The sequence below is a fragment of the Xyrauchen texanus genome, chromosome 16, assembly GCF_025860055.1.
Source record: "Xyrauchen texanus isolate HMW12.3.18 chromosome 16, RBS_HiC_50CHRs, whole genome shotgun sequence".
Classification (NCBI taxonomy): Eukaryota; Metazoa; Chordata; class Actinopteri; order Cypriniformes; family Catostomidae; genus Xyrauchen; species Xyrauchen texanus.
Window position 1 is genome coordinate 32,257,884 of NC_068291.1, and position 17,568 is coordinate 32,275,451.

At 37.7% G+C, this 17,568-nt stretch overlaps 1 protein-coding gene across 1 annotated transcript; it reads left to right on the plus strand.

Annotated features, from left to right (window-relative positions):
- The first annotated feature begins 938 nt into the window (after window positions 1-938).
- Window positions 939-17,240, plus strand: LOC127657012 (monocarboxylate transporter 9-like). Its single transcript, XM_052145626.1, has 6 exons — window positions 939-1,086; window positions 1,586-1,832; window positions 10,819-10,962; window positions 12,538-12,633; window positions 14,431-15,306; window positions 16,170-17,240. Exons 2-6 carry the CDS (start codon window positions 1,628-1,630, stop codon window positions 16,340-16,342), a joined length of 1,494 nt encoding a protein of 497 aa, XP_052001586.1. The 5' UTR covers window positions 939-1,086; window positions 1,586-1,627; the 3' UTR covers window positions 16,343-17,240.
- Window positions 17,241-17,568: the final 328 nt, after the last annotated feature.

Here is a 17,568-nt window from a genome sequence, read left to right on the forward strand (position 1 = left end):
TTATATTACCCAAATATTATGCTTTCAATTATAGGGCAGATTATACTTTATTTATTTAATCACCTTAAACAAAACTGAAAATTATAAATAAGTGTTTTTTTCTAAAAATAAATGTGATAATTTCTGGGACTCTCATTAACTATACATTTGAAACATTAAAACAAATTGTAAATATGAGATAAAATGACACTTTAAACATTGCGCACAATGATCTCATGGATTAAGAAAAAATTCCAGTGTGTGACAAACAGTTGTTAAGGAAAGTAGGCCTACTTTGTTTTTGATGCTGTTTAGAGTTTTGGGAGAAAATAAAACTCCATGGGGCATTTAGCCCCGTTGTACCCTACTAAAGAAACTGAAACACCCCCGGCCGGTTGAGCTCTCCGTAAATCAGGGGATCTGACCAGTGAGAACAGCTTCCAACCGGTTCTTTATTTCACGGGAAAAATGGACGCTTGCTGAGAAAAGTAAATGCGCCTCGTGCTCTGGCCGCAGAAGTCCAACCTAAAGTTGTCCCAAGTTAAGCAGTGAGCTGGAGTATTTATGTGGAACATGTTTCCAGTGGCATTGAGGAAGCACATCTTCCTGTCATCACGCTTCTCTGGAGGTGAGTCGCGCGCTTTTCCAACACAACCATTCTCATCTGTTGGAAAGAACAAAACAACATGACAGTATATATTCATATTGTTATATATAGTTATCAAATCGATGATATTCTGCGAAATAAACTGGCTGTTAATTATAGACGAGCTGCAGTTGAGGAGAAACTTCTGCGTGCGCGAGTGAGAAAAATGTAGCCACGCGCTCCAAACGACACAAGGTCTTCACGCCAGTGCGCGGTATGAAATAATATCAGGAGGATTTATGTAACAACGATGGACAAATGTGAAGAACAAGGGCTGTCCGGTCCGCAAACTCTCCTCCTTTGAGGTGTGGTCTGTGTCCATGAGCGTTCAAAACGAAGCGTTGCGCGATGTTGAGCGCGCGAATGTATTCGGCAGAGGAGCGGGAGAGTCTGGCCTGGTCTACCAGGCACGAGCGGTTCAGCGCAAGGCGCTCATCAAGCAAGAAGAACGTCCACCTGCAGTGAGTGCATCAGTTTTTATGTTTGCTTTTGTTCCAAGTGCCTGCATTTATAGTTTAGTTATAATGTAGTCAGTCACATATATAGTTTAGAATTCTTATATTCAGTGTTCACAAATTAACCAGCAATTTACACTAATAAGAAGGAAATGAACTTTTTTAACTTCGAGTTTTTTTATTTATCTATTTATTTTAATATATATATTTTAGGTGCTGTAGCTGTTTTTTTTATGTTTGTTTTTTTGGCATTTGTAATAATAGCCTTTTAGGTTTTTGCAGTTTGCTTAAATAGTTCTGCCGTGTAATAAATATTAATACATTGTAAAAGCATAAATATCTGATGTAGTCTCTCAATCCATAAAATTGCATTCATATAGTAATTATACATGGATTAGAAAACTGCATCTTAAAATAGTTTTATATGAAGTATAGCATGTCACTTGTTGCACAGCTTGATATGTCAGCTACCTGGATATACTTAATTCTCCTCTACTTTCTGCAGGTCCCTGTGTCTATTTAAGTCAGTGCAAGATCAGTGCTGAGAATGGGTGCTGCAGAGGGTGAGGGTGCTTTAGACGGTGGATGGGGATGGATGATTGTGGTGTCCTCCTTCATGGCCCAGTTCCTGTCCTTTGGGTCACCCCAGGCTGTCGGGGTGTTGTACCCCAAGTGGCTCAGTGCCTTCCAGGAAGGCAAAGGCATGACAGCCTGGGTTGGATCCATAGTGTCTGGGGTGGCGCTCATCACCAGTGAGTACTGATTATTTGTCTTTGCATCTGTATATGTACTTTGCTGTAGTTAGGACTCCTTTGAAAAAAAAAAAAAAAGATTTATTTTATGGTGTGTTCTGGTTAGGGTTAGTATAGTTATTATAATTAACTGCAAACAATATATGTCTATGGTATTTCCACATTTATGCACGTGTGTGTGGAAGAGATTTTAAAGGTTCCTTAATGTAAAGCTTTTCAGGTGCTGCTGTTATGTAATCTAAAGTACATTATGAAAATGTGAAATCTGTCAGTGCCATCAAATCCATACATAAATGGACTGCTTAATGTTTTCAAATAGCTGGACAAAAAATACTTTAATAAACAGAAATAGAGACAGAGAGAGAGATCATAAAATATACTAATTATACTGCTCTAACTGTTTGATATGCAGCAGATTTCTTTAGCATTATCAATGTATTAGCCCAGAACCTGACAACCCTGGTCAAACCTGTTTAACTGTCAATTTGCATCTAATCTGAAATTATATAGATTATTATATATTATACAGATGATATATCTCATACACACTAAGACACACTGTCCTTAACTCACATATTATGCTGCTGACTCAGTGTTCTAATATCATTAAAAGGACTAACCGATAGCGAGAGTAATTATAGATTTGTTTATAGTGCAGTTGTATATATTAGTCAGTCATTGCTGTCTGTATTGCATGGGTCAAATCTCTCTTGACACAGAGCCCAGAGAATACCATCTTAATTTTTCTAATGAGAGAGAGAAATAGGGGCTAGAGAGTGAGAACCAGGTCTTCCACTGTCATGGACAACTGGGAAATATCAGGGAATTACAAAATTGTGATTTATAGACCTGTAAAAGTCATGGACATTAATAACGTCTTAAAAAGTGATAGAAATTTGTATAGTGAATATAATTTTCTTAGTTATGCTCAGCTATATTTCATCAGCTAGAAATAGCTCTTTGTGAGTGCAGTCACTATGAAATGATTTTTAAAATAACCACAAACAAAGCAAAAAGATAGAGAAGTGGTTGGTAAGAAGATATAAATTGGAGAGTGGGCATAAAGACAAGAAAGAACAACAACAGAACCACGTCGTGTTCTGTAAACAAGAAAGATAGCCCTCTGTCATCTCACTGGGGCTAAGAGTTCACCATAGGCTGAGCATGTTAGTACATATGTTTTGGAGATGTTAGGTTATGTTTACATAAATTGGGCTCTGTGTGGTCTATATAGTCACGATAGCCAAAGTCATGACTTGGCAGAAGTCATGTGTGAGCATAAGTAATATGTGTTTGTGTGCCCTGTTCACGGTTGAGCTGACGCAGAGGAAAAGGGATTTACTGAGTTGTTTATAGCAGGAGGTGTCTAACATGCTCCAATAGGTTCCTCTCCGGACACACCCTCAGGACACCATGTGTCTGATATATCTGGAAAACAAATAACAGACGGGCACATCATTTATGGAATACGTTCCTAAAACAATAGCTCTACAAAAAAAACAAAAACAGATATACTTAGGAAAAAGGTCAGCATTAGGTCAGCTGGTGTTGAGTATTTGTAAGCGTGTCTGAAGGTGGTAAGATTAGGGGCTGTGAAGTAACCCATACCAGACAGGATAGAGCCTAATTAGTTAAAACTGATGAGGGGATAGATGATCTTGACTGGATGGCACATACACACATACTCTGCTCATCTGTCTAGCTCAGAGGCTATTTGTTTATTCTGTACCCAGCAATTGCTCTCCAGATATTTTGGCCATATTAGGAGTGGCTTTGTGCTGTTTATTAAAAGAGTTATTGGCTTTTTCTGAAGCAATCATTAACAGTACTTTTAATATTATCATTAATAATCTTTACATGTTCTTATGCATCAAGAGTATAATTGGAAAAAAATTCTCTCAGAGAACTTCAGAAGAATCAGAATCAGCTTTATTGCCAAGTATGCTTACACATACAAGGAATTTGTCTTGGAGCTTTCAGTGCACAACAATACAAAAAACAATACAAAAACAGCAGCAAGACATAGATAATAACAAATATCTATATAATTATACATATACGTACATACACACAGTCACACACCTTCATTCATACATACATACATAACACACACACACACACACACATACGTAGTGCAAATCTAAACAAATCCGTTATATAAAGTACAAAAATACAGTATGTTATGTACAGTGCAAAAAGTTTTTTGTTTTCCTTTTTTTTTTTCTTTGTACGTAATGTCAGAAGAGGATATGTTAGATAATATAAATAGACTTAAACTGTGTATTGCACATAATTATTGCTCAATGGGGCAGCTTTAACTGTTTATGAGATGGATAGCCTGAGGGAAAAAAACTATTCCTGTGCCTGACAGTTCTGGTGCTCAGAGCTCTGAAGCGTCGGCCAGAATGCATCAGTTCAAAAAGGTAATGGGCTGGGTGAGTGGGATCCAGAGTGATTTTACCAGCCCTTTTCCTCACTCTGGAAGTTTACAGTTCTTGAAGGTGGGGGGGCAGGAGGCAACCAATAATCCACTCAGCAGTCTGAACTGTCCTTTGTAGTCTTCTGATGTCTGATTTCGTAGCTCCACCAAACCAGACAGTTATTGAAGTGCAGAGGACAAACTCAATGACAGCGCCTGTGGCAGATTGAATTTCCTCAACTGGCGAAGGAATTACAACCTCTGATGGGCCTTTTTCCCCAATGGAGTCAATGTGGGTCTCCCACTTTGATAGTATGTGTGACGAGGCAGGAAAAGAATGAGGATCCAAGTGCAGCATTAATGAAACAAAAGATGAACTCAGAATATAATAAAATGCAGGAAACCAGGCACAGAACATGTCAACACATGTGAGAACTGACAAACTAACCAGGGGAAACAAGGGCTTAAATATACAAGGGAACAAACAAGGGAACGAGATACACCTGTGGAAACGATCAGGGGAAAATTAATCATAAAATGAAACTACAAAGGACTACAAAATCTAACAGGAAACAGGAACTAAACAAGAGTTTCAACATAAAAGCACGATAACAAAAGACAACAGAGAATATGTGATAGTATGGTATAACATCAGTTAGTTATATATAAGTTAACCTTGGCATAAGCCCGTCCTATGGTTCAGCATCAGGATTCTCGCTCGAATCATCAGAACCTGCCAAATGGCAATGACGGCAGGGTAGAGGAGCTCACCCCCCAAAACAGGACGGGACCTAAACTGGTGGTGTTGGGGTGGCGGTGGGTGAAAGCAATGCAAAATACAAGAAATGAGACAGTTGTGGGACCTTATAAGGCATAGGGTAGATAATGATTGGCTGAGATGCTGAAATTGAATTAATTAATGATGTAATGCTACTATGAGTCCTCTGCAAGAATTATCGCTTAGGCTTCCATTTCTCTCAGAGAGCACGATAGTATGGGATAACATCAGTTATTTTTAGATTAGTTCCCCTTGGTATAAGCCCTATCCTATGGTTCAGCCCAGGATTCTCACTCGAACCATCAGAATCTGCCAGAAGGCGATGATGGCAGGGTAGAGTAGCTTAACCCAAAAGAAAATTAGAACCCAATTCCCCCAAAAAGGAGAACTAAACTAATAGTTCAACTTAGACGACCAGGTCTCAGGCAAAGGAAACAGAAAGAAGCAGAAAAAATAGTAATACCGTGAACATAACCTTATATGACTAGCAATGAAACAAATGGCATGTCATTTTGCCATACCCTACAGAAAGATGACTGGCTTTGTGAAATGGAATTGCTTCCGATGTGTATATGCAGATGGACTGCCCATGGAATGGGTGGCATTGCTTGCGACGTGTCTGTGAAACAGACTGCCCATGAAATGGGTGGCATTACTTGCAATTTTCTGCCCATGAAATGGCTGGCTTTGCTTGCAATGTGTCTGTGGAACAGACTGCCCACGAAATGGGCGGTATTACTTGCAATGTGAATACATAAATGTAGATTGGTAAAGACGATCAAATAATTAAGACATTATTAGGGCAGTTTAACCAACAATGCAAATACTTAAATTGGTACATTGAAATGACTCCTTTACTAAAAGGAAAACATTGGATAACTGCAATTCATGGTTGGTACCTCCCATTTGATTTAAAATATTCTGATTGGCAGCAGTTATGCATGCTGTGCTAAGATTGCTGATTCAGTTATGCTGATGTGCAGTTGCCTTCCGCTAGATGTCAGTAGCAAGCAGCAACGATTGATCCTTCTGTTTAAGAGAGAACACGATAGTAAATCTTGCAAAGCATATCTGTGGAACAACATGAAGACCAATGAGCACTGACTACTCTTGTAAATGTGAACATTGACAAAACGATTACCCGATGCAGTATTAAGCTGCGTTCAAACTGCCAGCAACTTTGTAGCTGCATGTCGCCAGTGGCTGGTGGTTAGGTCGCTAATGGTGTGTATGGAGAGTCTAAACAGCACTGTTTCTTTACAGTTAATATTATTATTAAAATATTAGGATCACTTAAGCTCTACCATCTTCTCTCGTATTGGCTTTCGCTCCAGAAAGTTATGCTTCATTTGCATAAAGTTAAACATTTCTCAACTTTGTCACGCCACTGGACATGCCCACATCTGTTCACCAATGGTCGCTGTCGCTCGTTTTGCTGCAAGTCGCCTGCTCTCATTGAAAATGAATGAGATGAGATTGTTTTGTCACTGCGTGTCGCTGGCAGTGTGAACACAGCTTTAATAATAAAATGTACAGTGAATAGTGAAACATTAAAAACAGAAAAGCCTAAAACCCTAATGGCAACTATGGATAAGGATATTGTTCCCCCAAAAGAAAATAAATGAAACTTGCGTATGCTTGGAAAGCAAAAGCATGCATTTGAGATGATTGTGTATCTCTTTCACATGCAAGTGAATGAAAACGGAATACGATCTGACCCGAGAAAATAATAAGGAAACACAAATCACTGCAACTGCATAAAATTAGATGACAATGCCCACACATACTTATCTACTAATTCAATTTCAGAAGTTACACAGCAACAAATATACTGCCCCTTCAAATGAGATGTGATTGTAGAAAATCAAATCAAGGGTTCCTGATTTAATGTGCGATAGGAGCGACGAGCGAGTAGCAGAAAACAAGAAGCATAAGCTGAAGTTAGTGAAGATAATCAACCACGTACACTGAAAGTTGCTGTGCATAATCAACATGGTTAACTGTTACTGGGATATACTCAGGCATAAAACACTGATATAAACAGAGGTAAACTGCGTGACATGGCCGAATTGCTGCAGGACACACAGTATTTCATACACTAACGTAAAGATCGATGTGCAAGGTGCATCAAATAATCTTGTAATGTAAAACATTGCCGCAAAATGAAAATTGTCACTTGAAAAGTGATTGTTGATGCAGAAAGGTGGGTAGAGTAGCCAAAAACTTTACTCATGTAAAAGTGCAATTACTTAAAAACAATAATTACTCAAGTAGAAGTAAAAGTAATAATGTTAAAAATGACTCGAGTAGGAGTAAGGAGAAAGTAGCCAATAAAAAGAACTAGTTAATTTCACATATAATGTAATGGATGTTTGCTCTCCTATATTCCAATACATGATACACATTTAACATGCATTACAGAATGATTATTATTATTAATAAAACAATTATTAAAATTATTGTTAATTATGGAAATTGTCATCATTCACCACCATGTTGTTTCAAATCCATATGACTTCTTTCTTCCATGCATCAAATTAAAGGGAAAGTTCACAAAAAAATAAAATAAAATTCTCTCATTTCTCACCCTCATGCCAAATGAGAATATTCAATTTTGGGAAAATTATTCCTTTAAGGAGATGTTAGACAGAACGTTAGCCTTAATTATCATTTACTTTCACTGCATGTTTTTCCCCCCTCCATATTTTGAAAGGGAATGGTGACTGAGACTGTCAGTCTCTAACATTCTGTCTAACATCTTTTGGGTTCCACAGAATACAGAAAGTTTCACGGGGTTGGAAGAACATGAGGGTACGGAAATGATGAGAGAATAGTAATTAAAGGTGAACTATCACTTAAAGGACGCTTCTCAGATTTGGACGAATCTGTGAAGTAGAAAAGATGTTTGGAAACCAGTTTCTAGTAATTAGGGGAAAAATTTGAAAAATGTCACACAGTCCCATATTATATATAATGTTGAATTATACAGTAAAGCAAGATCATGCTTAATTCATGCCTTCTGTCATTATTTCACAGCTTTTTACATCCTGTGTGAATTTAGTTCAGTGTAGCACCAGCATTGCCAGTGTCGAAAGAATTTACATCTGTACACTAAGGGTAAATTGCACCTTATCTCTGTGTTTGGAAGTGTGTTGTCCTTAAGACAAAGCCGCCTGCATTTGTCAAACGCTGTGCACGTGCAACCTTACACGTGCAGAAATGTTCACAAGCGCGATAGAGAGGGCAACACATTTGCACTTCACGTGGATGTTTACAAGGATTTATACAGTAGGTACTGATATGCTGCAGCACTGATATAAAAATGTAAACTTAGAAACTGAGGTCATAAGTGCCCACAGTTACAGATTCACGCTGAAAATGAATGAGCATCATCATGACACAGACAAGCCCACATTATTACAAACTTACCTCACTGTGTTTTCATAAGTTGGATCTGCAATTTTAATTTTGAAATATATTCTTGTCTTGGTGTAAAATGAAGGCATAGCGTGGAGTGAAGAAATGTTTGTTTTGCGCGCTTGCTGCTGTAGTTTTGAACTTGGCACGAATGACAGTGTGCAGCTGTGAAGTTCCACTGTAGTAATTATGCATTTATTAACAATGATTAAATTAAAACCAGTAATGTAATGGCAGTCAGTGCCCCCGTGTCAATAGGCCTGCCTATTTTATGCACTGCATTGCTGCCACGTGATTGGCTGATCAGATAATCACATTAAGTAGCTGTACAGGTGTTCCTAATTAAAGTGCTCTGTGAATGCATATCAGATTTTACAAATAAAAAAAAACAGCAGAAATAATTAAAGGGATCATGAATTATTATTATTAAATTATTATTTTGCCTGAGGTTCACTGATAATGTTAGTAAAGTTTTTTGCACCAAAACAGTCATAATTTTGTAATTTATGATAATTTTGCACCCTGTTTCTGACTCTGTCTGAAACATTTGGTTTTGGCATAAGCGCCTCCTTAAAACTTCAACGTAAATGCCCACTGTTCTGATTGGCTAACATTTTTGAAACTCAGTCGCAATAAAATGAATAAGAAACAAAACATTATAAAACTAAAAATTCCATCCAACCATTGCATCCGAATATAATAAACTGTTCATCTCAAGCACAACAGTAAACACTCACACGCTATCTACACCGGACGTGAGTGTCACGTCAAAAGCAATAGAACCCATTATAATCAATTATGCTGTCTACAATGGAAGTGTCCATAGCAGAGTGTCGCGTCAACAGTAAACAGATGTCCTGTTCCATTTCGCATTGCACGTGGTGGTGCTACCACTGCCAACAACACAAAAACATGTTTTAGAAAGTTCATGTCGACACGCCTGGTGTAGACAGCCTAAAGTTAATGCATCATGTCACGTCAATGGACCGCCTGGTGTAAACAGGGTGTCAGCAGCATAAACTATCAAACAGTCATGACATATGAAATATTCATGAATTAAATGGTTTAATCACAGTTTTTGCGATTGCATCCAAGTGTTTTTATCTGCCCCATGCTTCAATAACAGTTCCTTTGCAAAGCTTTAATCATATTATGAGTGTTATGATATGAGCCGAACATAGAATCCACTCTAAAATATGCCGAAGACACATCCACATCCAGTTTCCGCAGATGGTCGAAAGCACAGATGGTCGAAAGAACACATCCATGATACATTCTCCTATTCAGAGTTGTAACTTAATTAATTATTAATAATTCCTTACATTTATTTTATTACATAGTATAGGAGGAATCGGCTCAATCACCACCAGTATTTGACACCATGTCTTTTAAAAACGGACCTAGATATGCATCAAACGGTCAAAGATGTCTGTCTGTTCATGTTTATGTAGAATTTCTTTTTAATCCAGACAGGCACATCAAGGTGTTGAGTGGATACAATGACACGGAGAGGTGTGGCGACCTTGGTGTGCGCACATGATAAGTTTGTAAATTTGTACAGAGATGATTTCACCTCTAAATATCTAAATTGTGCTAAAAAATTACCCAAAAAATTAGGGGGTGGCCAATGGGGTGGCCAGGCTTTGGTCCATGGTAGCCAAGGCCACCCCTGGCCACCCCCTAGCTCCGCCACTGCGTCACAAGTTCCATGAATTCCAAATGAGCCGTTTTTGCAGCTTGGTTTATATAAATGCTCTTTTTCTACTGAGAAAATGTTTTGTTCTGAAACTTACAGTATGTTTTTATAGTACAATGACCTCTTATATGTCAAAAGATCAGCTAAAATTATATTCCTCATGCCATGACCCCTTTAAAAGGGCATTTTTTACATGCCCATTTTGAATTTCTGGGGAATTCTTGGTGGCATTTTTGCCCTGAGCACCCCTTAATTTCTGACCCTATAGTAAGCATATGTTATGTGCAGTGTTAGGTGTAAAATGATTACGAAGTTAATTAGTTACTGTAATCAAATTTTTTTTTTTATATTTGTAAAAGTAGGGTAAGACATGTTACATTTTAGTTGTCAGATTTAATGTATTGAAAAAAAACCTTTTATGTGAAAAGTTTTTATTTAATTACTTAAAAAGTAAGGTAATTTTTAAGGTGATTACTTTTTCGATGAAGTAATCATATATTTTATTTGATTCAAATTTTTAAATAATTTATTTGTAGTTGATTACTCTTTGAGTAACTTTCCCATGTGTTCCTCTTATGTAGGTAGAGGACTATTTCATAGTTTTTGGTGTGGAGGTTTAGTCTTCCCAGAACTTTTTCCTGAAAATATATTTATTAATCTCTGTCTCTCTGTGCAGGCCCAGTGTGCAGTGCCTGTGTGGATAATTTCAGTGCACGGCCGGTGACAGTCTTCAGTGGTGTGATGGTGGCTGGGGGTCTGATGCTGAGCGCATTTGCTCCAAATGTCTCTTTCCTCATCTTCTCCTACGGCATTGTTGTTGGTATGAAAATAAGAAACTTCTATGATGATTATATAACTTGAGAGAGTCAGATTCCCTTAGTTATAATTGAATTTAGCACAGGTTTTGGATTGACTGGGCTGCTGTTTACCAGTAGGCTATTAAGAAACAGAAGTCTGGTTATTTCTGTATCATTGATTTGAGCTTTATCAAGAGCAGGAAGCTTGCTTGAATGTGACTGTCTGTGTTTGTGTCTGATTTTGTTACTTTCAAAGCTTCATGTGTACCCCTTATCCATATACCGTACATTTATTTTGAATGTCCTATGTTAATCTTCTCACGTCATACTTTGTAGACTAGAGTTCATAAAAATGTTGTGTGTTTGCATGGTTATTGTGTATGAGTTTGTATAATGCCACTGTGTGTTTGTGACCGGGCTGCTATTAATTGTCCTGATTATATAACATTCACTGACAGCTTAGAATTTGAAAGCTTGACACCATCACTGTTGCCAGTTCACATACACCAGCAAACTCTTCAAACTCTTTACCCTCCTGCCATCTGGCAAGATTTACCGAAGCATTCGGGCCCTCACGGCCAGACTGTGTAACAGCTTCTTCCCCCAAGCCATCAGACTCCTCAATACGCAGAGACTGGTTTGACACACACACACGTGTCCTGAGTTGCACTTTAATTACTGTCACTTATAACTGTCTGCTACCTCAATAACTGCTATGTGCATAGAACACTATCTCGTAGTATGTTATGTTTACGTTTTTAGAAACTGTTATCTTTTTGCACTACTGTGTACTGGTCGGCGCTGCACTGTGTCTATTGTCCTGTTCATTGTCAGACATTTGTTGTACTGTCCCGTACTTTGCACATGTTTGCACGTGCACTTTATATAGGTATATATATATAGGTATTTTATATAGGTATTTTATTTCGTTGTGTTGTCTCATGTGGTCCTGTGTTGGTCCTTTGTTGTTTTTATGTAGCACCATGGTCCTGGAGGAACGTTGTCTCGTTTTGCTGTGTACTGTACTAACTGTATATGGTTGAAACGACAATAAAAACCACTTGACTTGACTTGACTTGAAACGCACATGCAGAAATACACCACCAACAGATACAATGCATAGTCAAGTCCAGTGGAGTTATTTTTACCTACATTAGAGTCAGTCAGGTTCAGGTTTTCCTCTACCAGGAAATCTGGACCATAGCAAAAATTGCTCTGGGCCCCTTACCTTTTAAAAAATACAGTTAAGAATTTGTTGTGGGCCCCTAGAATCATTACCACATTTCACCACATTAACTATGGCCCTACATGTAATTAATTACATACAACTTTGCATCATTTATTTTTTGCTTTGCAACCATTAAATTTACAACTCTTTTTTTTGCTACATAATTACCTACAACCCACTCTGTATAGATCTCCACCGACAGTATCTATTATGTCTATATATCATGATGATCAGGTTTTCCATGTTGGAGTTATATTTGCAGAGATATGAAAGGTTATAAATATGCCTATATCACATCTCAACTGTAATTGTCATTTTGGATATGGCAATAAGTTTTTGAAATGCTTACATTCATGTTTATGTGTTTAAGGTATGGGCTGTGGACTTGTCTACGCTGCCACATTGACCATAACCTGCCAGTACTTTGACAAGAGGCGTGGCCTAGCTTTGGGTATTGTTACCGCAGGTGTGACCTTTAAATTTCCTCTTTCTGTTTAACCGTACATTATGGAATAGATTAGAATGATATTGTACCTTTGTTTGCATCACATAAACCATCATGATCATTTGGTGAATATGGAGAATATATTTTAGTGTTTTATTAGCCTTAGATGGAGAAACACAACAAAGGAGTAAGCATACAACAGTTAAATGTCCACCTGCTCTCACAGAACCACACTACTATACCTACAGTTTTTTGATAAATTATTTTTAGATGGCTATGGGTATGTATCTGCAGCTGTTTCCTGGTTAACCCTTTAAGCTTAGATGGGCCTGTGAGAAAAAAATTATTAGCAATATGTTAATAAGTACAGTCTTGACCAATACAAGCTTTGAAGCTCTACTTTACAATGCATGTAGGCATTATGACAAAAACTTAACAAGTGCTTAGAAATTTTCAGGCAAATCAGAAGTGTTCTGTTTTGATAATTTATTTAAAATTTTGCACCGTATATATTATTGTAATCAGTAAAAACAAAAGAACTGATCAAATATCCATGTGTCATATGTTGTTGGAAAACTCTCAAAGAGTAGAATAAAACCAGCCTATTTGTTTTACACAGACATAAATATAACAAGTAATAGTATATATCTTTGCAATGGTGTTGCTTATGTGCCGCGTTTTCACTTCACGACAAAATGAACGGAACATAAAATATCACATACCATTACTTGGATGGGGTGATTATCTTTAAAACGAGCCCACACACCAAGTAATTGGATGCATAGATCATTAGATAACCTGCAAGAAACACAATATGCACACAACATCTGGCTATCTAGTATCTTGCTATCTGGTTACAAACATTTTAGCTTTCCTGGATCAGATGACATCATCAGAAATGCTGTAGCATCATGTAGCGCTAAACCAATCTAATTGGGTTCAGATTGCTCCAACCAGTGGTGATATTCCTCCATATATGGGCAGACTCATGATCAAATCCCTCTAATTACATATGGCCACCAGGAGATTGTGCCAAGTAGATGGCACAGACTCAATGATTTCTCAAATGGCACAGAATGTAACTCATTCTTCCGAGCTCCCTTATTCACATCAGAAAAATAAGAAAAAAGTTTTGGCTCAAGTAATTTCCCCAGCAGTTTCTTAGACCAAGAGTCTCAGAATTTATCATAATCTATATAATAAAAAAAAAACTGAAAAGTTTTCTTTAAAATGCCAAACACTTGACCCTTGCTTTATCGGCGAGTTTTAAGCCTTTAAAATTTGGGTATGCAACTGAAACAGGAAATCTTACAAACACCCTCAGAGATTAAAGGGTTAAATGAACTCTAGAGTTGCTATAAAAACAATGACTTTCATTTCTTTTCAGACAAATCAAATGGGCAGATTATCAGTTCATAAAATCTTACTTTTGTCCTTGATCCTCACACAATGCTACCTTATGACATCACAGCACTTTAAAAATAATGCATGACTTATATGATGACACATTTTAACATTTACATTACAAAACCAACTACAGTATATTTATAGCTTTTTCAAATGTGATTTTTGTGGGTTTTGTTAATTAACCTTAAAAACCTTATCTGTTTGGGATCAAATTTGGGTGCCACTGTCGCGATACATGAAATTACCTATGTAACATTTGTGGTGCCACAGTCTTGCAAATTTCATGTGATCAGGCTCCAATTTTTTTGATTGCCTGGTTTATTTCAGATAACGTTTTTATAGATATTCAACCATAATAGGAGAATCTTTGAGATTTGGGCTAGGTGGTAATTCTGTGCATTTTATTCTCAGGTACAAGTATGGGCGGATTCATCTATGCCACTTTGCAGAATGAGCTCATTGAGTTGTTTGGATTGGAGGGCTGCCTACTTATCATTGGAGCGCTGGCGCTCAACCTGATGGCATGTGCTGGGCCAATGCGGCCTTTAAACTTACCTGGTTACTACCTGAAACAGAGGGCTGCTCTAAAGCCCACAGAGGGACCACTTTACACCAAACCTACTGCCATTATTATTAACACTAGCTGCCTCAAAACCACACCTGACTCATCCAATAACTCAGCTGCAGTGAAGTTGTTGATCACCATGGAATCCACAGAGCAGCAAGAAAGTGAAGGAGAGAGAAAGGGTGGGGTGCTGTCCTGCTCAATAGTAGCACGAGCAATCAAGAAATGGTTGCATCCTTATTGTCAGTACATGTGCAGCACTGCAGAGCTCCTACAGGACCGTGTCTTCATAGCTTTTTGTATCGCCATCTTCCTGTTCAGCTTAGGAGCGTTCCCACCTGTGCTCTTCATGGAGGATGTGGCCCAGAGCGAGGGCCTTATTGATGGGATTGCACTCATACCACTCGTATCCATCGTTGCCATGACAACAGGCATTGGTAAGCTGGTGCTGGGTGTGTTGGCGGACATGCGATGGGTGAACAGTCTGTACCTGTATGCCCTGACGCTGATGGGCACAGGTGTGGCTCTGCTGCTCATCCCTGTGTCTAAGAGCTACCTGGGTCTGCAAGTGCTGTCGGCCATAGTTGGATTTTTCTCAGGGAACTGGTCACTCACTTCCTACATCACTACCAAGATTGTAGGCTTCCAGCGACTCAGTCAGGCTCATGGCATTCTCATGTGCTTCGGAGGGTTTGGAATCATGCTCGGGCCACCTGTTGTAGGTAAGACCCTTTAAGGACCAATCCATGAGATATGATGATTTTACTTAACCAAAAGTTGCTCCAGAGGAATTGGTTCTGTATTATGTATATTGTAAATTGCTTAAAATGTATGAGTGTTTTGTTAGTGGTGCTTGTGAAAACAAGCATTATTATTCATACATATGGTTTGGTATTTAAACAAGCCTCTAACCTTATAGGAATATTTCGAGATAAATACAAGGTAAGCTCAATCGACAGCATATGTGGCATAATGTGAATAACCACAAAAATTTATTTTGGCTCGTCCCTCCTTTTCTTACAAAAAAAAAAAAGTCTGTGAATGGGACCAATCTGAAATGTAAAAAAAATAGTCACTATTTCAAAATTATTGCCACAATACGTAAACAATATGCGTGTTAACATGATTTTATTGTGATAAAATCGCTTACCAACCTTTTCGGTGTAAATTTATATCCAATTTTACAACTTTGTTACCATGCATAATGCCGTGAACCCTATAATCCCTCAAAAACGACTGTCTATATGACTTTATATCTCAAATAATGCACTTTAACAGAAGAATTAATTTAAGTGCTTTTATATAATTCAAACCCTCCAAAAATTGGCCTCATTCACTTCCATTGTAAGTGCCTCACTGTAGCCTCAATTGTTTTTAAAGAAAAGTATGGACAAGTCATAATTATTTTTTGTGGTAATTAACATTATGTCACAAATGCTGTCGATTCAACTTAACTTGTATTGAACCTGGAATATTCCTTTAACTATTAAACTTGGTTGTGTAAATCATCGTTAATGCTATGGACATGAGTAATGTTTTAGGGGAATACTCTTGCTTTTTTACTGGTGTCTCTCTTTTCTTACAGGTTGGCTCTTTGACTGGACTCAATCATATGACCTGGCCTTCTACTTCAGTGGCACTTGTGTTGTAGTGGCTGGTATGTTTCTGTTCTTGGCCACAATGCCTTGCCGGAACAGGATGACAGAGGAGGGAAATTCAGCTGCAGAGAAGGACTTCAACAGTTCTCTGACAAAGTAGCCTCAATGGCTTGAACAGCATTTCACCGGTCTAAACTTGTCTTTGACCACTGACCTCGGTACTCTCATTCTAGTGAACATGCAGAAGCTTGGCTAAAACCTTTTTCTCTGCCAGTCTTTCTCTTCTTGCCATTTTTCTTAATCCAGCGGTTAGTTAAGTCTTGTCAAGTGACTTCCCACAGTGCCAAATCTATGTGTTGTTTTAATGTGAGTTGACTTTTTTATTTGTTCCACATACCCTGTCATTTATTTAAGGGGGTGTTATTTTTTTTTTTATTTGTCTTAGACAAATATTCCTTATTTGTGAGATTTTTATATTTATAGCAGAGTTTGTTTGTTAATAGTATATTCAGTAGATTATATACTTGATCCTTTTTTAAAAAAAATGTGCCGGTCTCGTTCACTTTTTGCGTGAACTTTACTCTCTGACATGTATGGCCTGTGTTGTTAGTGTGTACATGAAAATCACCAACCTGCAGAAAATCTGAGAATGTGTGATTTATTTTTTATTTTTTTCACTGCACTTGCCTTGGATAAAATCCAGATCGAAACATTTAGTTATTTCTGGTTATTTGAGGAAATCCATTGTAATGCACTTTTGCCTGCATTTTCTTTTCCATCTTTTCACCTCTGTCTGCTGCACTTCATCTCCTCCCAACTGTCATACCAAAGTTTCAATCAAATTGATGTTTTTTTCCTTCTTTTGCTTTGTAAAGAAGGTCTTTTTTAAACCTGTAATTACATTTTTTTTTTCTTTGAATCTGAAGGCATACCTCAGTATGTTCTGGATCTTTCAACTAATCATTAGCCAGTAATAAAGACAAGAATATGCTGAAGAAAAAAGTCAGAAAAAATAAAAACCACAGGACAGAGTTGGGTTCTGTAATTGCAATGTCCAATACTGTGTTTGTGTGTGTGTGTGACTGGTAATACAGAATCATCCACTACTGTTTTTTAACAGGCTGGACCCTGACAACACTATACCTTTTATTATTGTATTTTTGAAATGCCATTGTTATTTCTTGTGTCAATGTATATCACAGAGCAATGTATATCACATTTATTCAATATGCATAAATATTTGCAAGGAGTGTGAAGAAAAGGTCTCTAAACCTTTTTGGTTTTGACCAAAGACTCACTATGAGTCTTTATGAACATTTAACAGGGTGCAAAATCACAGCTATGCCAAATGTAAAACTGTCCCATTATATGAGATACCTGTATTTT